At 59.6% G+C, this 22,343-nt stretch overlaps 1 protein-coding gene across 1 annotated transcript in view; it reads left to right on the forward strand.

Annotated features, from left to right (window-relative positions):
* PDE6B (phosphodiesterase 6B) overlaps nucleotides 1–18,217 on the forward strand; it is a 56,567-nt gene extending 38,350 nt beyond the window's left edge. Inside the window, exons 12-22 of the mRNA XM_075545035.1 lie at nucleotides 135–281; nucleotides 4,114–4,221; nucleotides 4,605–4,714; nucleotides 7,548–7,635; nucleotides 8,121–8,221; nucleotides 8,568–8,675; nucleotides 10,275–10,338; nucleotides 11,435–11,509; nucleotides 13,344–13,427; nucleotides 16,639–16,789; nucleotides 18,118–18,217. Of these exons, the coding sequence (XP_075401150.1) occupies nucleotides 135–281; nucleotides 4,114–4,221; nucleotides 4,605–4,714; nucleotides 7,548–7,635; nucleotides 8,121–8,221; nucleotides 8,568–8,675; nucleotides 10,275–10,338; nucleotides 11,435–11,509; nucleotides 13,344–13,427; nucleotides 16,639–16,789; nucleotides 18,118–18,179 (1,098 nt within the window). The 3' untranslated portion in view covers nucleotides 18,180–18,217. The remainder of the gene's footprint in view (nucleotides 1–134; nucleotides 282–4,113; nucleotides 4,222–4,604; nucleotides 4,715–7,547; nucleotides 7,636–8,120; nucleotides 8,222–8,567; nucleotides 8,676–10,274; nucleotides 10,339–11,434; nucleotides 11,510–13,343; nucleotides 13,428–16,638; nucleotides 16,790–18,117) is intronic.
* Nucleotides 18,218–22,343: the final 4,126 nt, after the last annotated feature.

Here is a 22,343-nt window from a genome sequence, read left to right on the forward strand (position 1 = left end):
TCCCCCCCAGCGGAGGCCAGGGTACTGGAGGTGCAGTGGTAACAGTAGTCGTGGGGAGGACTGCTGATGGGGAACTGGGGACGGGGTTGGGGGGCGGCGGGCTCTGCCTCCTCAGCCAGCTGCCCCTCCCGCAGAGGGAAGAGCTCCCGGGGCCCAGCAAGTTCGACATCTACGAGTTCCACTTCTCGGACCTGGAGTGCACGGAGCTGGAGCTGGTCAAGTGCGGCATCCAGATGTACTACGAGCTGGGCGTGGTGCGCAAGTTCCAGATCCCCCAGGAGGTGAGGCAGGAGGGGGACCTCCCCCTAGAGAGACGGAGGGGCAGAGGGCAGGGCCAGCCACCCTGTGACTGGTGTCCATCAGCGGGTGTCCCCGCCCTGTGTCAGAGCGCACTCCCAGCCCGGGCAGCCAGGGTGGCCTGGTCTCAGTGAACAGGATGCATACGGCAGAGCCAGCACAGGCAGGCTGGCAGGGCTGCACGTGGGGGTGAGGACAGCAGGGAGCCCGAGAGCGTCCAGAGTTGGCCGTGGGGAGTGGTGGCCCTGGAGCGTGAGGCCGTGGTGACCAGTCTTCTTCCAGACGTCACTGGAGAGGTCTTGTGAGGCAGGTGGTCAGGGACACCCCTGAGACCAGGGTTCACAGAGCCCAGAGGGGAGAGACCAGGGTGGGGGCTTGTGTCTGAAATGATCCAGTCACTGGGGCATAAAATCCAGACCCCGCTGAGTTGATTCTGACGCATGGCACCCACCCCACCCCTGGGTGCCAGAATGAAACTGCCCCACAGGGTTTGCAGTGACTGTGGTTGTTTGGAGGAAAGAGATCACCAGGCCTTTCTTCTGAGTCACCTCAGGGTGACCTAGTACCTCTGACCTCCTGGGTGTCCGCCGAGCCCATGAACGGCTGCACCACTCAGGGGCTCCCAGGGCTGGTGCTAGCAGCCCTTCAGGGCCGGGCGAGGCCACCCTAGACGTGAGACGAGAGGACAGCCCCCCTCCCCCCTCCCCGCACTGAGCTGACACGTCTCACTGAGGAGACGGGGATCAGAGAAGGAAGATGGGGAAAAACCTGACCGTCTAGTCTGCACCTGCGGGGGTCTCCTCTCGGGTTGCAGAGAAGAGGAAATATGATCAGAGATCCCCGGGAGGATGAGCTCCAGGAACCACAGCCCCCACAGCCCTGGGACCAGAAGAGCTCGATGGTGCCCGGCAGCAGAAGGTCTTGAGCAGGAAAATGTGAAACAAAATCCAAAACATATTAAAACACACACACACACACACAGACTGACTGGTCTGCAAGACTGTGGCCCTTAGACACCCTCTAAACCAGGATCAACTTTCAGCCAAGCAGCAGACAGGTCCGGGGGAGTACTAGGTTACACATTAGACTGCGAACCGCAAGCTCAGCAGTTCAAATCCCCCAGCCGCTCCTCGGGAGAAAGGTCCTATAACGACTGTCTGTCTCCGAAAACCACAGGGGCAGTTCTTCCCTGTCCTGCGTGAGTGCGCCAGGCAATTCCGAGAGCCTGTGCCAGCCGCGTTGCCTGGGACAGTCGTGGGTCCCGGGTCCTCGTCACTGGGTCCCAGTCATGCAGTCCTGCGCATGGGCCTCACGCTCACAGGGAGTCCCTGCTCTTGCCCAAGAGCCGAGCCTGTGCCCTTCTCTGGCGACACCTCATTCTTCACCCAGGGCCCCAGGCCCACCCGGAGGGGAGGCTCCAGCTGCTGCTGGTCTGTGGGGATATTGTCCTAAACGGTCTCCAGCATTGTCACCCCTGTGTCTTCCTGTGGAGAAAGACGAGGTTGCCACTCCCGTAACGAGCTAGTCTCAGAAACTCACCCTGGGCGGCAGTGCTATCCCCTGCAAGCCATTGTTCAGACCTTTCAAGGGGGCAGAAATCGTCAGAAGTTACTCTACCAAACGATCAGCTACAAATTGTGGCGCGAATGCAGAAACCCCATCAGACGTGTTGGCTAGAAATACATGGAAATGTTCAAAACGTACTCTGAAAAGGCGCAACGATGATCTGAAGGTGCTGAAAAAACTGTCCCCACATGAGGGCTGGGTAGCAGGTTTCCCCTGTACTGAAAGCTCCCTAAAGATGGGGCAAGGGGCCACCTGGCGCCTGGCTGCACATCTGAGTCTAGAACAGGGAAGCAGGTGGAATAGACTCACCACGTGTGCCTGGAACACATGACTGGATGATGGATGGATGGATGATGGATGGATGGATGGATGGATGGATGGATGGATGGATGGATGGTAGGTGAATATGGGTGTGTAGGGAGATATATGGAAGGAAGGATGGATACAGAAATGAATGGATATGTGAATAGATGGATGAACATAGGTAGATGGATAGGTGGATGAGCGGATGGATGGATGGGTATATGGGTAGATGGGTGAGTATTGCTGAGTGAGTGGATGGGTGGACAGAAGGTGGGTAGGTGAGTGACTGGATAGGTGGAAGGTTGGGTGGGTAAATATTGGTGAATAGATACATAGGTGGGTGGTGGGCATATGCGTAGATGGAACGCAGATGAGAGGGTGGATACATAGACACATGGTGTGCTGGTGGGTGGATGAACGAGTAGGTGGGTGCGTGGGTGGATAGATGCATGGGTGGGCAGGTGGGTGGATGAATGTATGGATCAATGGGCAGATGAATGGATGAAGAGGTAACTATGAGGAGGTGGATGGGTAGGTACATGGATGGGTGGATGGATGGATGGATGGATGGATGGATGGATGGATGGATGGATGAGTGGGTGGATGGATGGATGGGTGGGTGGAGGGATGGAAGGTGGGTAGTGAATGAATAGTTTGGACAATATAAAATACAGGAAATGTAAATATTAGGGACATCACTGGGTAAAGGGGACACTTGGGGTGGGATGGGGAGGAAACAGACCAACCTGTGACCAGAAAGCACAGGTCATCCTCTCAGGCCTGAATGCAGCAAAACTCCCAAGACACCCCACAGACAGGAAGGGCCCCCACCTCCTGGGCCCACAGTCCTGTGCCTCCCTGCAGCCCTTGCCCTCCGCAGGGTGTGGGCTGCGAAGAATCCACAGTGGACGCATTAAGAGAGTCCCCGTGCCCCATATTCTTTCCCAACCCATGGCTCTTGCGCCCATTCTGCCCCCTGCCGACCCCCCCCCCTCCTATCCCCTCCCCCGAGCCCAGTCTCTGAGCCTTCGGCCGCCATCTTATCTGTCCAGCCCTGAGGTCAGCCACCCATACCTACACCTGGTCAAACACCAGAGTCCAAAACTAACTTTATCTTCTTTTTCTTTTTAAATCATTTTATTGGAGACTCTTACAGCTCTTATCACAAACCACCCATCCATACATCCATTGCGTCAAGCACATTTGTACATTTGTCGCCATCATCATTCTCAAAACATTTGCTTTCTACTTGAACCCTTAATATCTGCAGCTCATTTCCCCCCTCCCTCCCTCCCCCACCCCTCCTCCCTCATGAATCCTTGATAATTTATAAATTGTTATTTTGTTCATATCTACTACTGACCACTGTCTCCCTCCACCCACTTATCTTAACGTCTCCCAGGTCCCGTCAGAGGGGCATGATCGCCCAAAGATGGTGGTGGGAGGCAGGAGGGTGTAGGGCAGACAGCCAGAGGGCACCCATGGGCCCAGGAAGGCAATGAGGAGGGTGCAGGTCCCTGTGGTCCCTGGGGCTGTCCCAAAGCAGTGTGGGGACCAGCTGTGGGCTGGGGCACCAAGTCGCTCCGTCTGCTGTTCACCCAAGCCACAGTGGAAAGGAAAACTCCCAGGTCGCCCTGGGCCCCCTTCCCAGTGCTCGCCTGGAGACCAGATGGGCGGGCACCAGCGGGGAGGCCTCAGGGGCCCAATGACCAGTGAAGTGGCCTTGAGCTCTTCCCCTCACCGCCCCCTGCCCACTGTAGGTGTCCGGCCGACCCACACTCCCTGCTCTGGACTGGGTGTCAGGTGTCTGCTGGTGAATCCGTGGAGAGTGGGCAATCGGCGGGAGGGGGTGTGCGGGGCCCTTGGGTGATGGGGATGGAGGCAGACTTGGTGGGAGTGTGAGCCGAGGTCCAGCTCAGAGCGTGTGCCCCCCTCCCACCCTCTCAGGTCCTGGTGCGCTTTCTGTTCTCCGTCAGCAAAGGCTACCGGAGGATCACCTACCACAACTGGCGCCACGGCTTCAACGTGGCCCAGACCATGTTCACGCTGCTCATGGTGCGTGGGGAGGGTTTCAGGGTGTGGGGACAGGACATGGTACTCACAAGCCCGGGCCGTCTGCAGGGGGTGGGGTGGGCGGAGGGTAAGACATGTCCCTAGGAACCTGAACTGTCTGCAGGGGGGCAGGATGAACCCTGGCCTGACCAAACCACGTGACTCCTGGTAACCAGGAGTGACTCGCCAAAGACCCCCACCCCACGTACCTGTCCCTGGAGGGGCAAGGGGGCGGGCTTTTCCACATACAGGGTTCCTGGCACTGGTGCGCCTCATCCCACCCCCACCCCCAGGCAGTGGCCCGGTGGCACCTGAGGCCTCCAGGGAGGAGGGGAGGCCCGGGGCCAGGGCTGCACAAGTCAGGCATGGCCAAACCCACCCCGCAGACTGGCAAGCTGAAAAGCTACTACACGGACCTGGAGGCCTTTGCCATGGTGACAGCCGGCCTGTGCCACGACATTGACCACCGAGGCACCAACAACCTGTACCAGATGAAGTAGGTGCCGGGTGGGCGGGGGCAGCCTGGGCTTGCATGGTGGCCCTATGGGGGACCAAGGGCACGGGACAGGGGTCCCGCAGTGCTGTGGTGGGAGTCTCAGCCCCTGCACTGGGGGTGGAGCTTCAGAACAGGGGTCCAGGGGGGTGGTAAGGGGTGGGGGGATAAATGGGAGATGCTATCAAGGAGTCCAGGAAGACAGAATGTTTGGAAACCGACTATGGTAGCAATCATACAATTCTGTTTGACATGATCAAACTATGGAATGATATATGTATTAACTAAGGGAGCTTCAGTCACAGGGCCAGGGAAAGGGTGGGCCCTTGAGGGACTGTGATCCACTCCCAATTCAGGGTCCAGGGGGTACCGACTGACCAATGCCACTTGACGGCTGGTCCTCGTGTCACAGATGGAGCGGGGAGTGTGGGCACGGATCACCACACCAAGCTGAAAGGTGAAGGTCGGGTCCAGGCATCACAGGCCAGCCTGGCCACAGACACTCTGAGGGAGTGCGGGGGTGGGGAGAATGACCCTTCCCGGCTTCTAGTGGCCTCTGTCACCCCCGGCTTACAGATGCACATTCCCATGGCATCTGCCCACCCGCTCCCTGAATGCTGGTCTCTGGCTGTGTGTTCTCCCCTGTGCAAGATGCCACCTGGGAGGGGTTGATGCTAGGGTTCGGACTGGCCTGGGGCAGGCCTGGGGGTCACCACAAGCAGAGTCACAGGCCCTGGGTTTCCCAGCACTGCCCAGAGTCGAGTGCACGCTGGACTGCCATCTGGGGAGCATGTGAAGGTTTGAGGTGTCATGAGAACGGGCCGTGGGGCAGAGAAGCAAGTAGGGGCTCAGGCCACTGGGAAATCAGCCAAGGGAAACATGCCCAGGAAGCCTCCAATTCTTCCCCGGCACAGAGCTCCGTGTCTGCGGGGTGCCGAGAGCAGAGCCCCAGCTCAGAACCCCCGGGCACTTCTACCCCCTGCCCAAGTGAGAGAGAGAGAGAGAGAGAGAGAGAGTGTGTGGGGCATGGTTGTCACTAACCACAAGGTCAGATGTTTGAATCCACCAGTGGCCCCGTGGGAGAACAATGAGGCTTTCTTTGCCCATAAAGAGTGACAGTCTCCGAAACCCACAGGGGCAGTTCTCCCGTCTGATGCAGCGAGCTCAGGGGTTGATTTGAGAGAGAGAAGTGGTCCATTCACGCCATGTCCCAGGCCACCCTGGGAAGTTCTGGCTCACAGGCTTCAGTGCAGCGGCTTCAATGAACGACCCATCTCTGTACCAGGGCTGCATGGTCATGGGTCCCGCCCCAGCGCAGTCCATCCAGGAGCCCCAGAACTATCCCCCAACCCCCACCCCACCCCGAAACTTTCCTAGTCTTCAATCCTGGGCCCTAGTCTCCCTGTGACATGATGGGTCCATCAGCCACCGATCATTATTCCAGAACTGATCCCTTGTTTTCCGTGACTGTGATCAGCTACGTTGCCAGGAATCTTTGGACACCACCATGGCCTCATGCTGACGATCTCCCTCAATCAGGACGATTTGTCTTCATTTGGTTCAAGACTTCATAAAGGGCATCTCTGAAAAGGGAGCCCTGGTGGTGTCATGGTTACGCCTCGGGCTGTGATCTACATGGTCAGCAGTTCGAGACCACCAGCTGCTCTGTGGGAGAAAGACTGGGCTTTCTACTCCTGCAGTAAACAGTTACAGTCTCAGAAACTCACGGGGGTCGATGTGAGTCAGCATCGACTCAGTGGCAGTTAGCTCTGTTTAAAAAGGAAGGGAGGGGGAGGACGGATCAATGGATGAATGGACGATGGAGAGATAGAAGGATAGATAAGTGGAAGGAAGGATGGATCAATGGATAAGTGGTGGATGGATGATGTGTTAGCCCTGGTAGACTAAAGACTAGAGAAACAAATTCATAGACACTCATATGTTTATAAGAAAGAGTTTTATATAAAGGAGTAATTATATATTCAAAAAGCATCCTGGTCTAGTCCAGATCAAGTTCATAAGTCCAATATTAGCCCATATGTCAATACTAGTCCATAAATTCCTCTTTAGACTCATGCAGCCAAGCAATGATGCTGAATGCAGAAAGATCACAGGCCAGTGGGTGGAAAGTCGTGTGGATTCAGTGGTGGTGGAAGCATCTCAGCACTGACATGGGTCTCCATGTGGCCCCTCCAGCTCCAGGGCTCTGGCTCCATCAGCATAGCTCCATGTGGCCTGTCAGCAGGAAGACAAAGCAGAGAGAGTCTGGGTCGGGCCTCCAGTGAGCTACTTATCTCCATGTCTCCAAATGAGGTCAAACAGCTGCGACCTGATTGACAGGCTAGACTCCACCCCTTCATGAGTTGACGGGAGATTGTGTAGCTGCCACAGATGGAATTGCAGAAGGATGGGTTGGTGGGTGCATGAACGGCAGGAAAGGTGGCTGGAAGGATGGGTTGACCCCATTTCTGTACAAGATCACATGCAGGAGGCCACCCCAAACTCATCACCACTGAGGTCGAGCCATCGAGTTGGTCCCTATAGGTCAGGGTCGTACCGCCTCCGTGGGTTTCCCAGACTCTCTCTGTACACCGCAGTCGAAAGCCTCATTTTCATCCTAAGCAGCAGCTGGTGATTTCAAACTGATGACCTTGTGGCTACCAGCCCAGCATGTAACCACTAGGCCACTAGGGCTCCTGAGGATGGGCATTAGAAGTCCCACCTCTCTTGGGAGTCGGGGGGGGGGGGGACACCTTTCTGCACAGTTGTGGGGGCTTCTAACCATTGGTTCCTTTGTTTTTCCTTCCTCCATCCTCCGTAAAACCCACCCCGACAGGTCCCAGAACCCACTGGCTAAGCTGCACGGCTCCTCCATCCTGGAGCGGCACCACCTGGAGTTCGGGAAGTTCCTGCTCTCCGAGGAGGTGCGCACCCCCTCCCCAGTTCCCCAGACCCCCACATCGATGGCGGTGGCAGTTCCCTCTGGGCATTGAGGAACACGGTGGCACGGTCAGGCGCTGTCCCCTGGAAGGCGGTGTCCTGGACACCCAGGGAGGGACGAGAGGCCCAGGGAGGCTGATTGGGGGGTGGGGGGGGGTTGAGGGTTGAGGCAGGCCTCGGCACCCTAGGTAAGGGTCATGGGCATGGGGAGAGACGGGCAAGTTTTGCAAACTTGTGGTGGGAGCTGCCAGCCGGGCCACTGGGCCAGAGCCAGACCCAGGGGGCTGGAGGCTTGGGCGGCTGTGAGGTGGGGTCAGAACAGGGAGGAAGAGTCCATTGATGACCCCGCCGCCAGCCTGCTGAGCTCTCCCTGCCCAGGCTGGGCGTGATGGCAAGAGGGCATACAGTGGGTGGAGTCCACGCGGTGGGGGTGGGGGCAGCCCTGTGACCGGCAGCCCCGCCTCCGCAGACCCTGAACATCTTCCAGAACCTCAACCAACGGCAGCACCAGCACGTGATCCACCTCATGGACATCGCCATCATCGCCACCGACCTGGCGCTGTACTTCAAGTGGGTGTCTCCGCCTGCAGGGTCCCACGTGCCGCCCGCCCCCAGGACGAGCGCAGGAGCCCTGCTTTCGCTCCCCCCCAGCCCTGCAACCCAGCGGGGGCTCAGCCCGCAGCCCCCGGCTCAGGGGAGGGGAGCCCTGCTCAGCCCCTTGCATGGGCCCTGTGTCCACCTCCAGCAAAGGACGCAGAACAGTGTGGGGCACAGGGCCGAGTGGGGGTGGGGAGCAGGGCCATCATTCCTGGTGGGGACACTGAGGTCATTGTGGCGTTCCTGGGGCCGCCCCTGTGCCCACTGACCCCCACCCGCACCCCATCTCTCTGCCCCTCGTCCCCTTCCTGACGCTCAGGAAGAGGACCATGTTCCAGAAGATCGTGGACGAGTCCAAGGACTACGAGGACCGCAAGGCGTGGGTGGAGTACTTGTCCCTGGACACCACGCGGAAGGAGATCGTCATGTGAGCAACGGGCCGCCCCGCCCCACAAAGAAGGGAGAGGGGTGGGCGAGAAGAGGAAGGCGCCCCTCCCTCCGGGGAGCCAGCAGGACTCCCACGGTGACCCTGCGCACTCATGGTCTCATCGGCGCGCCGCACCCACCGTGCGCACGTCAGGGGAGCGCGCGGCTCGGCGGAAGGCTCCGGGACAGGAGTGGCTCGTGTCCTATGGACCGGGCTCACCGGGCCTGGGAACAAGCCCCCCTCGTTACCCCAGGATCCGTCCCCAGGGCCAGACACCTGTGTGTGATGCGACGGCCGCATAGGCTGCCACACAGCACAGTGGACGCGCCCTGAGTGCCCTCAGTGAGGAGAGTGGTAAATGGTCTCGTACAACAGCGGGGTCGAGGTCAGGGCTCTCGGGAGGAACCGAGCCGCTGGCGGGTTTTCTTCCAGGAACTGGCTCCTGCAGCTGTGAGGACCGGTGAGTCCCAAAGCCCACGGGCCAGTGGGCAGGCCAGAGGCCTTGTACCCCCAAGACGTGTAGATCGGGGCTAGGGGCTCTGTGCAGAGTGAAAGAGCCGTTCCTCCCAGAGCACCCACTAGAAGCAGAGTAGAAGCAGACGCCACCCTCGGGAAGCTTCCTTGTGCGCATGGGTTACGTCACATAGCAGTATGGAGGGTCACGGCATTGCATGAAGCACAGTGTGGAGAGTCGTAACATTATGTTACATGACAGCACGTTATGGAAACCCATTACATTTCCTTGCATTATATTACCAGAGGGAAAGTTGTTACATGACATGATATCGCGATATGGAAAGCCGTGACATTGAGTACATGGCCGTGCGTTACATAACATTGCGGTGTGAAGCGTCGTTACATGGCATGACAAAACAGCAATGACTCTAGTGTCTGCGAAAACCACGGGAACCAAAGCCTGGCTGAGGTGACACAAATCCAGACGTGGGCCCTCTCCAACACACCCTGCGATGTTGGAAAACAAGAGTAAAGCAGGGGGTCCGCATCTCACACACACAAGGCTCCGTCCTAGAGTAGGGAGACGAAGGGGCCCTGGTGGCGTAGTGGTTCCGTGCTGGGCTGCTAACCGCAGGGTCAGCAGTTCCAAGCCACCAGCAGCTCTGCTGGAGAGAGATGAGGCTTTGTACTCACAGAGTAACAGTCTCAGGAGCCCACTGGGGCAGTTCCACATGCTCCTCTGGAGTGGGCCTCAACGCGATGGCAGTGAGTTTGGGTTTGGTGACCCCGCTTTGGGGCCTCGACTCCTTCTCCTTGCTGACCCCTGAGCCTCCTTGTCCACCATCTACAGTGTCCTTCCCCACTCCCGCCCCGTCCCCCGCCCCGCCTCAGCGCAGCAGCGCCAGCCTCGGGCCGGGCACCGAGAAGGACGGCCCTGGTGGTACTTGCTCCATTTAGGCTGTGAGCACCCTGGGGTGCTGGGGGCATACAGCCTTCGGGGGCTGGTGGAGGTGGTAGGCTATGCTTGGGCAGTGAGTCCCCAACACTGGCATTTGGACCTGCCGCTCCCCCCTCCCTGTGGTCCCCCGTCCTTCTGAGAGCCGGGAGCCCTGTCCAGCATCCCTGAGCCCCTCTGTCCCCTAGGGCCATGATGATGACCGCATGTGACCTGTCTGCCATCACCAAGCCCTGGGAGGTTCAGAGCAAGGTCAGAACTCGGGCCGGACACACCGGACCAGGGGGCACACTGTCCAGCAGGGCCCGCAGGGTTCAGGGTGTTTCTGGGGGGACCTTAAACAGAGGAAAGGAACTCTGCAGGTTTGGGGGGCCTAAGCATTGGCCTGCCACCTGCTGGGGTGGGGGTTCAAATCCCCCAGCCCCTCTGCAGGAGAAGGATGAGGCTGTCTGCTCCCGTAAAGACTGACAGCCTTGGGAACCCCGCAAAGCAGTTGACCTCTGCTCCAGAGGGTCACTCTGAGTGAGAATTGACTGAAAGGAGAGGGTTTGGGGGACAGGGGGCTTGCACCCTGGGCTGCTGGGAGAACCAAGTCCACCCAGGCGCATACGCCCCAGGCTACTGTTTGCTGAGGGCCAGTTCAGGGGACAGAGGGGTGGGGGGGGTGCAGTCCTGAACAGGAAGGATCCCCGGAGGGCCCAGAAACTTGTGGTGAGTGTAGCCCAACGATTTCTAATGGACCCATGACTCACAGGCCACCACAATCCCTGCCTCCATGGTGCCCGGCCACCATGGCCAACCATTCTGAGAGGGCTCCATCAGGAGGTCCCGGGAGAAGGAGAGAGAAACAGAGTGGAACTCAAAATACGAACAATCCCAACACCAGGCTGACTGGTCTGATCGAGGCCCAGTACCTCGATCCTTGAGACAATGGCCCCTGGACACCCTGCAGGCCTGGAACTGAGCTCCTCCCCACACCCAGCCCCCTCCGCCTAGAGGCTCGACAGTCACCCCACCTCCAGATGCCCCTCAGGTGAACAGCACCTGGAAGGCTCGGGTCCTTAGAACAATGACCAGAAGAGCTCGAAAGAGCAGCGTTTCCCCCGGGACTAAAAAGTTCGGAGGCAAAACGGGTTGGGAAAGGAGGAGGGATGGACCTAAGACTCTCAGGGAGGAAGGAGGGGGAGTGCTGAGACTCGGGGGGCTGGGGGGACAAAGAGCCCAGGGGTGAGTGAACTGTGCAGTGGAAACCCAGCTTGCTTTTCTGTAAGCTTCCCCCCCAACCACAGCAGGAAGCATGTCTGTGCTCTCAACCTCTGGTGAAGGCTGGGTCTTCACGTCCCTCCAGGTGGCCCTTCTGGTGGCAGCCGAGTTCTGGGAGCAGGGTGATTTGGAAAGGACCGTGTTGGACCAGCAGCCCATCGTGAGTATCGTCACAGCCCCGACCCCTGCTGGCAACCTAGGGGTTCCAAGGCCCGGCACTTGCTCTGGGGATGGGGGAAAGGCCCCGGATTCAAACGCGGTCTATAGAAACCCTCAAACACAAACTCAGTGCCATCAAGTCGACTCCAGCTCTCAGGGGCCCTCCTATAGGACAGGGTGGACTGTCCCCCAGGGGGTTTCTGAGACGAACGCTTCACGGGCATGAGAAAGCCTCATCTTTCTCCGTACAGTGGCTGGCTGTTTCGAACGGCTGACCTTGCATTTCACAGCTCCATGCATTGCCCACCACACCACCAGTGCTCCACAGTCAGCAGAGATCTCTTTATTCCTCTCTGAATGGAGCCCAGGTGAGACAAAGATGGCCATCTGGATGACGCAGCCGTGAGCATGAGGCCACGATGGCATCCACTGAATTTATGGCCACCAAGCACTGGAGCCAAGCAGACCTAAATCCAACCAGACCTAAAACCAACCGGACCTAAAACCAACCAGACCTAAAACGAACCAGACCTAAAACCAACCAAAACTAAACCAAGCACTGGAACAAACCAAAACCCATTGCCCGTAAGTCAATCCATGCTGCGTCACGGCGACCCTACAGGACAGAGTACAACTATGGCTGAAGCAGGGATGCCCCCACGATTGGAGACTGAGGTGACAGGATCGATTCTGAATCCTAACCACATGGTCCTGAGCCATTGCCAACGGCCCCCCCAACTTTTAGGACCTCCAGCAAGATGGCGGCGTAGACAGACTCACTGCCCAAACCCTCTGGGTACCACTTGGCACTCTTGGTAAACTGCTGTGGACATGCCTGGGCAGGCCCCCTGGTTCTCTTCGAAAGGCGGACGGGGCAGGAGAGCCGCTCCTTGGCTTTGCCTGGAGTTGTAACCTACTTGTGAACACATTCTGCCAGCGGGGGTGGGGGTGCTGGGGGCCCCATGGGTGGTGAATGGCCAGAAAGGATGTTACTGTTCCAAGGAGTGCTGTGGGTTCCTGAGGGAAGGAGAGGCAGGGGACTCGGGGGGACTCTGAGAGGGAAACTTCTGGAAAGCTGCTTGGGGTCCAGTCTGTGGGCACAAAGAAGGGTTCCAAGGAGTGTTCCAGGGGGCTGCACCAGAGAGGGCTCAGGGTCAAGGGGCATGCATGCCAGGCTCTGGGTCAGCAGCACGGACAGAGCCCGGGGTGTGGTTCTCCGCTGGCCTCGAGAACTGTGGGCCAGGCAGCCTTCCAGCAACCTCAGCAGCCCCACCTCTTACCCCCGCTTCACCTGCTCCCCATCGCAGCGCCCCTGAGAGCTGTGGGGACGTGGGGGACCAGCCGGCGCTGTGAGCCGGTGAAGTGGCTAAAGCCCCAGGTCCCGGGGAGCAGGATGACTGGGCAGGCGGGCGACCAGTCTTGGTTCTGAGTGTGTTCTAACGCTGGCACCCCGAGTGTGTCGGCCTAGAACTGCAGTCCATGGGGCTTCCGTGGGTGGTTGGGGGTAGCAGGCGCCACACCTTCTTCTGAGGTGTCCCCTGGGTGGGCCGGAGCTGCCCACCACCCAGGGGAGGGGAGCCCTGCTCGGCCCTTCGCATGGGCCCTGTGTCCACCCTCAGCACAGGGAGGCCTGGGCTCCCTCTGACCCCCTCAGGCGCAATGATCCCCAGGGCCCTGTGTATCCTCCATATGCTGTTGGAGCAGTGGGCTGGGAGGACAGTAGCAGGCGGGGCTGCAGGGCTCTGGGCAGCGGAAGGCCAACACCGGCAGGACGAGCTGCTGGAGCATGTCGTCCATTGCTCACGAACGACCTGTCTCTGCTTCCTCCCAACCAGCCCATGATGGACAGGAACAAGGCCGCTGAGCTCCCCAAGCTGCAGGTGGGCTTCATCGACTTTGTGTGCACCTTCGTGTACAAGGTACGGACTGGGCAGGGGCAGGGGCAGGTGGGTGGGGACCCTTGGTAGAGGTCAGCAGGAAGGATTTACAGCCAAGGGCTGGGGCTGGACAGAAACCAGACAGTGCCTTGTCACTGCAGGGGGGCATGGATGCGGAGGTGACCCCAAGGTGGCAGAGGAGGGGACACAAGTATGACTCATCCTCCCCCACCCTTAACCCCACCCCCAGCATTGCCACCCCGTCTGAGCTACCTCGACCGATGACCATGAGCAAGCAGAGTTCTGTCTCTGTGTCACCATGGTGTGGGGCCTGGCACCTCCCCTCCCCATGATAAGGTTGAGTCACAGAACTCCAGCACTCGCTGGACTCCATCCACGCCTCGTGTTAGGGGGCGACATCCTCAAAGACCCCGTTTCCACATGCGGTCCTGGCCACAAGCACATGATGCGGACTTTCAGGGTCATGGTCCCTGGTCCAGACCCCCTCCCACTGCCTTCCAGCCTTCTCCCCAGACACGGAGCAGAGGGCCAGGAGGCACACGCAGGGGAGGGTGTGGCCCCCAAGCGTTGGGCCCTGGAGCCACCAAGCCCGTCCGTAACCACTCCCAGCGAGCAGCCGGATCTGTCTGAGACGGAGTCCAGCCAGAGCGCCCACAGAGGCAAGGATGGCGAGGCTGAGTCTCACGCACGTTGGACGCGCTGTCAGGGGAGACCAGTCCTGGAGAAGGACGTTCTGCTTGGAACAGTGGGGGGGGGGGGGCAGCGAGAGAGAGGAAGACCCTCAACAAGACGGACGGACACGGTGGCCCCCACCGCGGGCTCAGACACAAGAACAGCAGGGAGGCGGACGCAGGACCAGGTGTTGCACACGAGGCTGCTAGGAGGGATGCAGACGCGGTGGCACCGAGGAGAACAACCAAGGGGACAGGCAGCAAGCCGCTGCTTAGGAAGCCCGGCCAGCGCAGCACATGCAGCCGCAAAGGCTGCTGGGTCGGCACTCCCCTCCTGTCAGTGCACGGCAATGTTTCTATCGTCTGTTCTGGCGATGTTCATTATGCAATGTCGGCAGGCAGGCTGTGATTCTTGGGCCACGAGAGCGGTCACCCGAAAAGCAGAGAACGTAGACAATGTGTAAAAGAAGAGTCCTGTCATCCATGACCTTGACCTTCACTCGATGACTGTCCTTCATCAGTCTTAGACAGTGGCCCGGAAAACCCAAAGCAGAGCAACCAAACTCACTGCGACCGAGTCGATTCTGACCCACAGCGACCCTCGAGAACACTGGGTTAGACCACGTCGACTAGAGGAACAAACTCACTGAGAGAGCTTTCTATCAAAGAGTACTTGTAGATCAAGAAAACATCCCAGCCTACTCCGGATCAAGCCCCTAAGTCCTATAGTGGTCCATCAATCCCGCTTCAGACTCACATCACATGTCCTGATGCAGAAAGATCACATGCCGGTGGGGACACTGTCTGTGCGTCCAGTGGAGGTGGATGCCTCTCCAGGGCTCTCTCAGGTCATCAGCAGGAGGATGAAGGCAGAGAGAGAAGGGAAGGCAGGAATCCGGAGAGCCATTTATTTCGGCCATCCTTCAAACTGTGTCCTGATTGACAGCCTGACACGAGATGATGTCCTGACCACAAACACAGAAGAGCTGCCCTTTTAGGGTTTCAAGGCTGTAACTCTTTACCAGAACAAACAGCCCCGTCTTTCTCCTGTGGGGTGGGGGGTGGGCTCGAACTACTGACCCTGGGGTTAGAAGCCCAACAGGTAACCCACTGCACCACCAGTTTCCTTCCCAGGAAACCCAAACCAAACCCATCGCCATGGAGTCGATGCTGGCTCACAGCAACTCCAGAGGAAGAGTAGACTTGCCCCTGTGGGTTTCTAAGACTGTCACTTTGCGGGACTAGAAAGCCTCGTCTTTCTCCTGAGGAGTGACTGGTGGTTTCGAACTGCTGACCTGGCAGTTAGCAGCCCCACACATAGCCACTCTGCCACCAGGGCTAAAGACAGGGGTGAAACTAACACCTCCTTCCTGCGGCCAACACCTCTCACTCCAGCCTTGGGTCCTCTGCCCCCAGATAATCTGTATCCTGAGAATTGACACCAGCAACTCCCCTCAACCCAGAGCTTCCGCGGTTCTGCCTCAGCCTCGGGAGTGCCCGTGTCTCGTGGCAACCAGCTCTCCCCACCCGGGGTTTTCTGTTTACCTCTGTCTTGGGGGTGAGGATCATGGGTCTTATATCCAACACCTCGTCCCTCTCCGTCCCCTCCTCTTCACACGGCCTGCCCACATCTCTGTGCTTCTTGTTCCCACTCCTCGTGCTCTGCTGCCCCAGGCCCCTGGACTGCGTGCAGCCCTAGGTGGCTGGTAAACCACTGACCACGCCCCGACTGAAGGGTGACCAAGACGCGGGTCTCTGATTTGGGATTCGGCTCCACATTTTTCTCCCACTCAGTCCAGGACTTTCCAGTGTGAGCCTTCCCAGAGTAGTAGGTAGTAGTGGGCGGACACCATCTAGCCCAGCGGTTCTCAACCTGTGGGTCGCAACCCCTCTGGGGGTCGAACAACCCTTTCATGGGGGTCGCCCGATTCATAGCAGGAGCAAAATGACAGTGATGAAGTAGCAATGAAAGTAATGTTATGGTTGGGGGTCCCCACCACATGAGGACTGTATGAAAGGGCTTGAGGAAGGTTGAGAACCACTGGTCTAGCCCGTCCTGGCCTCAGGGGTGTGGAGACGGAGGTTGGCATGTCCGAGGGAGTTGCGCCTCAGGTGGATGTCCATTAGCTTCCGCGTGGCTGGAAGAAAGTGGCCCTGCCCCACTCCAGGATGGCGGCTGAGCTCACGTCTTGAAGGGCTGGCCGCCGTGTTTGAGGGGGGCGTGCTGTCTGGCCCTTCCTTGGGCTTCCTACTTGTCCCAAGAGATTGGGTTGCTATGCAACACGTATGCTCCCTCCACCCAGCCGGAACCTTCTGGAACCAGGGGGAAGGTCTGCCTGGAACCCCAAACCCACCTGGGACACCAGCCCAGCAAGTGCCCGCCTCCTTTCAGGGTTCTGCTGAGGAAGGAAGGGCATCTCAGAGGTCACCCCTCCTCCATCAGGCAGGGAGGGCCCCTTCGGGGATCCCTCAGAGCAGAGTGGAGGAGGGGCCGGGCAGGGGCTGGAAAGGGGTGGGGGGTGGACTCTACACATCCTCCTGACTTCCCGATGCCCGTGCAGGAATTTTCGCGCTTCCACGAGGAAATCCTGCCCATGTTCGACAGGCTGCAGAACAACAGGAAGGAGTGGAAGGCCCTGGCCGACGAGTACGAGGCCCAAGTGAAGGCCTTGGAAGAGAAGAAGGAGGAGGAGACAGTGGCGCCCAAGAAAGGTGTGGGGGTGAGGGCGGGGTGGTGTCCCCAGTCAAGGTGCACAGGTGAGGTCTTAGAAAGGACTCGGGATGGGGTGTTCAGCCTGGGGACAAGACCAGAGGGACTCCCAGTGCCCTGCTGGGGTGGCAGGGCTGGGTCACTGCACCCACCATCTCTAGGCCCCTCCACGCCCAGGAAAGTCACCCCCAAGCCAGGACTCCCCAGTGTGTCCTCCTGGAGGAAGCCCCGCCCACTGGGGGCCACTGCTGCCGCACCTGCTTTGATCCTCCATCAAGAAGCCCTCCCCTAAGCACCTGGGAAGCCGCCCTCAGCCTGGGAGACAGGAGCAGGATCAGGAGAGGAGGGAGAGAGGGAGGAAGGGCACAGAGGGTAAGAAAACGAAGCTCACGGGCCCCCCAGTCCATTGTCAGACTCAAAGCCACCCTACAGGACTGGCCAGGGCTGCCCCTGTGATGGTTTCTAACTGCTGGCCTTGCAGTGAGCAGCCCCAGTGCACAACCCACTGAGAGAGTGATGGAGACAGAGGGGACAGATAATAGGTTGGTGCACAACCCACTGAGAGAGTGAGGGGGGACAGAGGGGAGGGGACAGATGATAGGTCAGTGCACAACCCACTGAGAGAGAGTGAGGGGGACAGATAACAGGAGGCAGCGGGTGGGGGGCAGGTAGAAAATAGAGAAAAGGGGAAAGGGAAGTGGAAAGGAGAGCAGGAGGGGAGGGGAGATAGGGAAAGGACTGGGGGACTCACGGCCCCCCAGTCCATTGTCAGACTCCTAGCCACCCTACAAGACTAGACAGAGCTGCCCCTGTGGGTTTCAGAGGTTGTAAATCGTTGCCCAAGGAGTGCTTTGTGGTTTCTAACTGCTGGCCTTGCAGTGAGCAAAACGGGGAAAGGGAGACGTGGGGGGGGAGGGATAAAAGGGGGTCAGAGAGAGAGAAAGGGGGCAGAGAGAGGGGGCAGGAGGGAGAAGAGGAGGGAGGGGCAGGGAAGGAAGAAAACAGATACCACCTGGTGTTCTCTCCTGTGTCCAGGTAGGTCTTTGGCTGTCTGCCCCCCTTGTGGGGGATGACTTATGCAACATCTCAGCCAACCCCCTTGGGCCACAGTTCAAGTTCTCAGGCACTGTGGTCTTGCAGGGACTTGCTGGTACCGGGCTCCTGGGCTTTGAACTGTATTCTTGCTGACCCTGCTAACAGTGGTGGTGCCCCCAGGGTCTGGGGAGGGTAAGACCGGCTGAGCAAGGCCATCTTCTGTAAGTTGCCATGGCCCACCCACCACTTGCTGCCCCTTCCACCTCCCACCCCACGCCCTCTCCTTTCCTTGCAGCGGGCTCCCAAGTCTGCAACGGCGGCCCGGCCCCCAAGTCGTCCACCTGCTGCATCCTGTGAGGCCTGTCAGAAGGTCCCCGCCACCAGCCTCCTCCACCCAGCCTCGGACCGCCCCATACCACACCAGGAGGCCTGAGAGCGGTCTGGAGACATTTGGCAATGCAGAAATGTTCTAGGACGGGTGTTTTCGGAAGCTCACCTGCAACAGCCAGAGGGGATCATTGACCTCACAGCGACCCTAGAGGGCCGAGCAGAACGCCACCCCTGCCTGGGGTCGGGTGTGTGTGTTTCAGGCTGTAGCTCGGGCAGACCCAGACCTACACATCTTATCCGGAGGGGCTGGTGGGTTCTGATGGCAGTGAGTGTTTACCTGCAGCGCCCCTAGGGCTCCTTTATAAATTAGAACAAAACCGTAAAGCACTGCCACTGAGTGGATTCCGACCACAGCCGCCCTGCACGGGGTTTCCGAGGCTGCACGTTGTCACGGGAGCAGCCTGCCTCATGGTTCTTCGGAGCAGCTGGTCGGTTTGAACCGCAGACCTCGTGGTCAGCCGCCCAGGGCTTACTTGGCAGTGCCGCCAGAGCTCCTTGCCCCTACTTGTAGGGACCCTATAAGGCAGCGGTTCTCAACCTGTGGGCCGTGACCCCTCTGGGGGTCGAATGACCCTGTCATAGGAGTCACCCGATTCCCAACAGTAGCAAAATGACAGTGATGAAGTAGCAACGAATATAATGTTATGGTTGGGGGTCACCACACGAACTGTATGAGAAGGTCGGGCATGGGGAAGGTTGGGAACCACTGCTGTCAGTTTCTGAGGCTGTCCATCATCACAGGAGAGCCTCCTCTTCCTCCCTCAGAGCAGCTGGTGGCTCTGAACCACCAGCCTTGGGGTCAGCGGCCCAGCACTTACCGACATCGCCACCAGGGCTCCTTTGATAAACTACTTATTGCATCCAACAGAGCAGGTCAATGACACCACCGTGTTTGGGATGCCTCGGGATGCCATCAGATCGGGCCCGAGCGTCGGGAGCGTGTGTGGGACCTGTCAGTGGGTCCATTCACGCTGGCACATGTACATATGTGTATACAGGGGTATGCCAACGGGCACTGGAGTGCCCACACTGGCTCAGGGGAGAGCATGATGTCCAGACATTTAGAATAAAGAGGAAACGTCATGTCCATTCTTTGTTATGTTGTGGCATGCGAAGGTCAAGGCCATGGCTCCCGCAGAGCAGAAGCCAGCTGTGCAGGTCTGCCGGAGGGCAGTGCCGACGGCACCGTGGTAGAAGTCGTGAAAGAAGCCATGGGGAGACGTCAGTAGTTCAATTCCCGGCCAGTGGGCACACACCTGTCATGGAGGTCTGTGTGTTGCGGGCGCTGCGGGGCGCACTGACCCTGTGGCTGCAGCCCAGAGCTCCAGCATTAGCACAATTGTGAGGTTGGTGCAGGAACTCTGGGTCAGAACCAACTGAAGGACACCTGGCCAGGCCTCCTCAGAGCTTCTAGACTCCCAAAGCCAAGCTCACTGCGACCCTATAGGACAGGGGACCACTGTCCCGTGGGTCTCCGAGACTGTCACTCACTACAGAAGCTTCATCTCTCCACACAGCGGCTGGTGGCTTGCAGCCCAACATACAACCCGCGACACCAGCAGGGCCCCCAGAGCTGCTGGACTAAGACACCCAAATACTAACTGCCCACCCCTGAGCCAGCAGGTCAGGTCCAGATGGGGCCTCTGAGGCTGTCAGTCTCTCCCTGGTGTTTGAACCACTCACCTGGGCTTCAGGAGCCCGGTACCTGCCAGGCCGTCCTGACCCTGCAGGGGAGACATGGCCATGCCCAGTCACCTGTCCTCAGGGCTTTCACCGCTGCAGCAAGCACCAGCTTCCAGGAAGTCAAGAAAGGGGTCCCTGGACCCGTGGGAATGACTGTCTGGTAGGACAAGAGGACATTTGATGGTTTCTGACTCAACAGCAAAGGAGCCACAGCAGTGGCTCCAGACTCCAAACCAGCTCCACCGGGTGGGTCCAGACCTGTGGTGTAGGTGGCCATCAGGTAGAAGCTGGAAGCAAGCTCAAGGCCAGGGCTACCAAGTGGGACAGGCCTCCTTAGTTGTTGGAAGCATTAGGGACGAGCCCCCAGTAGGAGCAACCCTCCAATGACCAGCAGAGAATGGGGGGGGGGGTGCCAAGGCAAGCCCCCTGGGAGGGCAGGTGTCCAGAACAGGGCCCGCCGCACCCAGCCCTGTCCCAGGAGGTCCTGTGCAGCCTGGGCACCCCCTGGGGTCCAGAACGACCCTCAGGAGCAGCCTTCCCTCAGAAAGGACCAGCCCCGCCCTGCCTCTGACCCCAACCCTGAGGCTGAATTCCAGGCCTTGGCCTCTCTGGCTGAGTGACCCCATGGCTAACTGGGACACTTCCCCTGCCATCCAGGCCCTGCTGCAGCTGTCCCAGTCACCAGCCAGCAGGGAGGCCCCCAGAGCAGACAAAGGGCTGGGTTCCACTCTGGGTCTGGGATGGCGACACGTTCCATTGCAGGGACTTGGATCTCAGTCCTCCACCGCCCCCCAATCACAGTTACATTCACAGTTAAGGTCTCGCTTGACACACTCCCCGTCGCTCCCACCCCCAACCCCCCTGGAATGAGAGCCAGAGAGGGTCGGTCCACAACACATGAGGCTTTATTTGTCCACCGCTGCTTCAGGGCGCCGTCCACGGGCAGCTCACTTCAAGATGCTGTCATCTTGGGCTGCAAGGTGAGAAGAAACCATGTGACTGGACTCCCCACACCTGCTCAGGACCACTGGGTCTGACACCCTCCATCTGACCCCAGGGTGCTGGCTGTGGGCGTTTCACCCACCGCCCATGGGGCCCCTTGCCCCTCCCTCACTGCCAGGGAGGGGTGCCCACTCACAGCCAGCCTCCCTACAGGGGACAGAGCTGACCATGGGCGGATGAGGCTGCTCTCAATCTTTAGGGCAGCTTCCTGAAAGGCTCCATCTGTCTTCCCAATACAAACCCAGATGCCCCAGGGCTCCTTCAAAAAGAATTCTAGGCAGGCGGGGTGGGGACGCAGAAGGACGGACAGGGGTGGCGGTACCTTCTGCCAGTTCCCTGGCGATGCGCTTCAGCTCATCTTGCTTCTTCTTCTCCTCGGCCGCGATCCTCCTCTCCTCCTCCGCCCGAGGCTTCAGGTAACCTGGCCAGATGCGGAGTGGTTTTTTCAGGGGGACGACTTCCGGTTAGCATCTTCCCATTGAAAGGAACTGAGCCCCGACACTTAACACCTAGGGTGAGGCTCTCCCACTCTCCGGGCCTCCACCCTGCCACGGGTCCACTCGACACACACACACACCACACACCCCCACCTCCCCCACCCCGGGGGCCAGGGCGAGACCTGCCGTCGTGGTCCCCCCCCCCTTGCCCACCCCGACCCTGCGGGGTCACTCACTGTAGCGCTTGGCTCCGTAGGCCACGCCGAGGAACAGGGCGGAGTAGCGGGTGAGCTGTGGGGAAAGGGCAGTCAGCGAGGGGCGGACGCCGGGCAGGGGGCTCACGGCTGGGAACGCCAGGTCCAGGGTCACCAGACAGGACTCGCAGGAAGGACGTGGTCTCAACTAGCAGGGTTCCCGGTGCGGGGGTTGGGGGTGCAGGGCCATGGGGTCAGGGTCTGGAGATGCTGGGCAGACGTGCGGGGTGCAGGTGGCGGGGGGTTGTTAGGCGAGCGGGTACGGGGCCGCGCAGGATCTCAGCCGGACGGTTTGGGGGGACAGGAGGAACGGGCTCGCAGGGGGCAGGTCCAGGGACGCCGGGCAGGGGCATGGGGGCCAAGGAGACGTTGTGGGGTCGGGGCACCTGGGCACCCAGGAGGAACGGGATTGTGGGGTGCAGGTCTAGGGAGGCCGCACGGGGACGCGGAGCAGGTAGCAGGCGCTGCTGCGCAGAAGGGCCAATGAGGGTCGGGGCGCGTGGGGACCCGGCAAGACGGGGCCGCGGGGTGCAGGGGCGCGGGGGCGCGGGGGCTGGCGCGCGAAGGCCCACGAAACAGGCGAGAAGCGGGTCTGCGGCCGCGAAGCCGGGTTCACCTTGATGAGCGGCGAGACCTGCACCGGGGGCACCATCTTGTCCCTGACCTTCGCACCGGAAGCACAATCCGAGGACGGAAGAAGACGCCGCAGGTCCCGGAACCGCGCTTCCCGAGGGCGAGCGCATGCGTTCTGGCGG

This window comes from Tenrec ecaudatus, chromosome 3, assembly GCF_050624435.1.
Source record: "Tenrec ecaudatus isolate mTenEca1 chromosome 3, mTenEca1.hap1, whole genome shotgun sequence".
Taxonomy (NCBI): domain Eukaryota; kingdom Metazoa; phylum Chordata; class Mammalia; order Afrosoricida; family Tenrecidae; genus Tenrec; species Tenrec ecaudatus.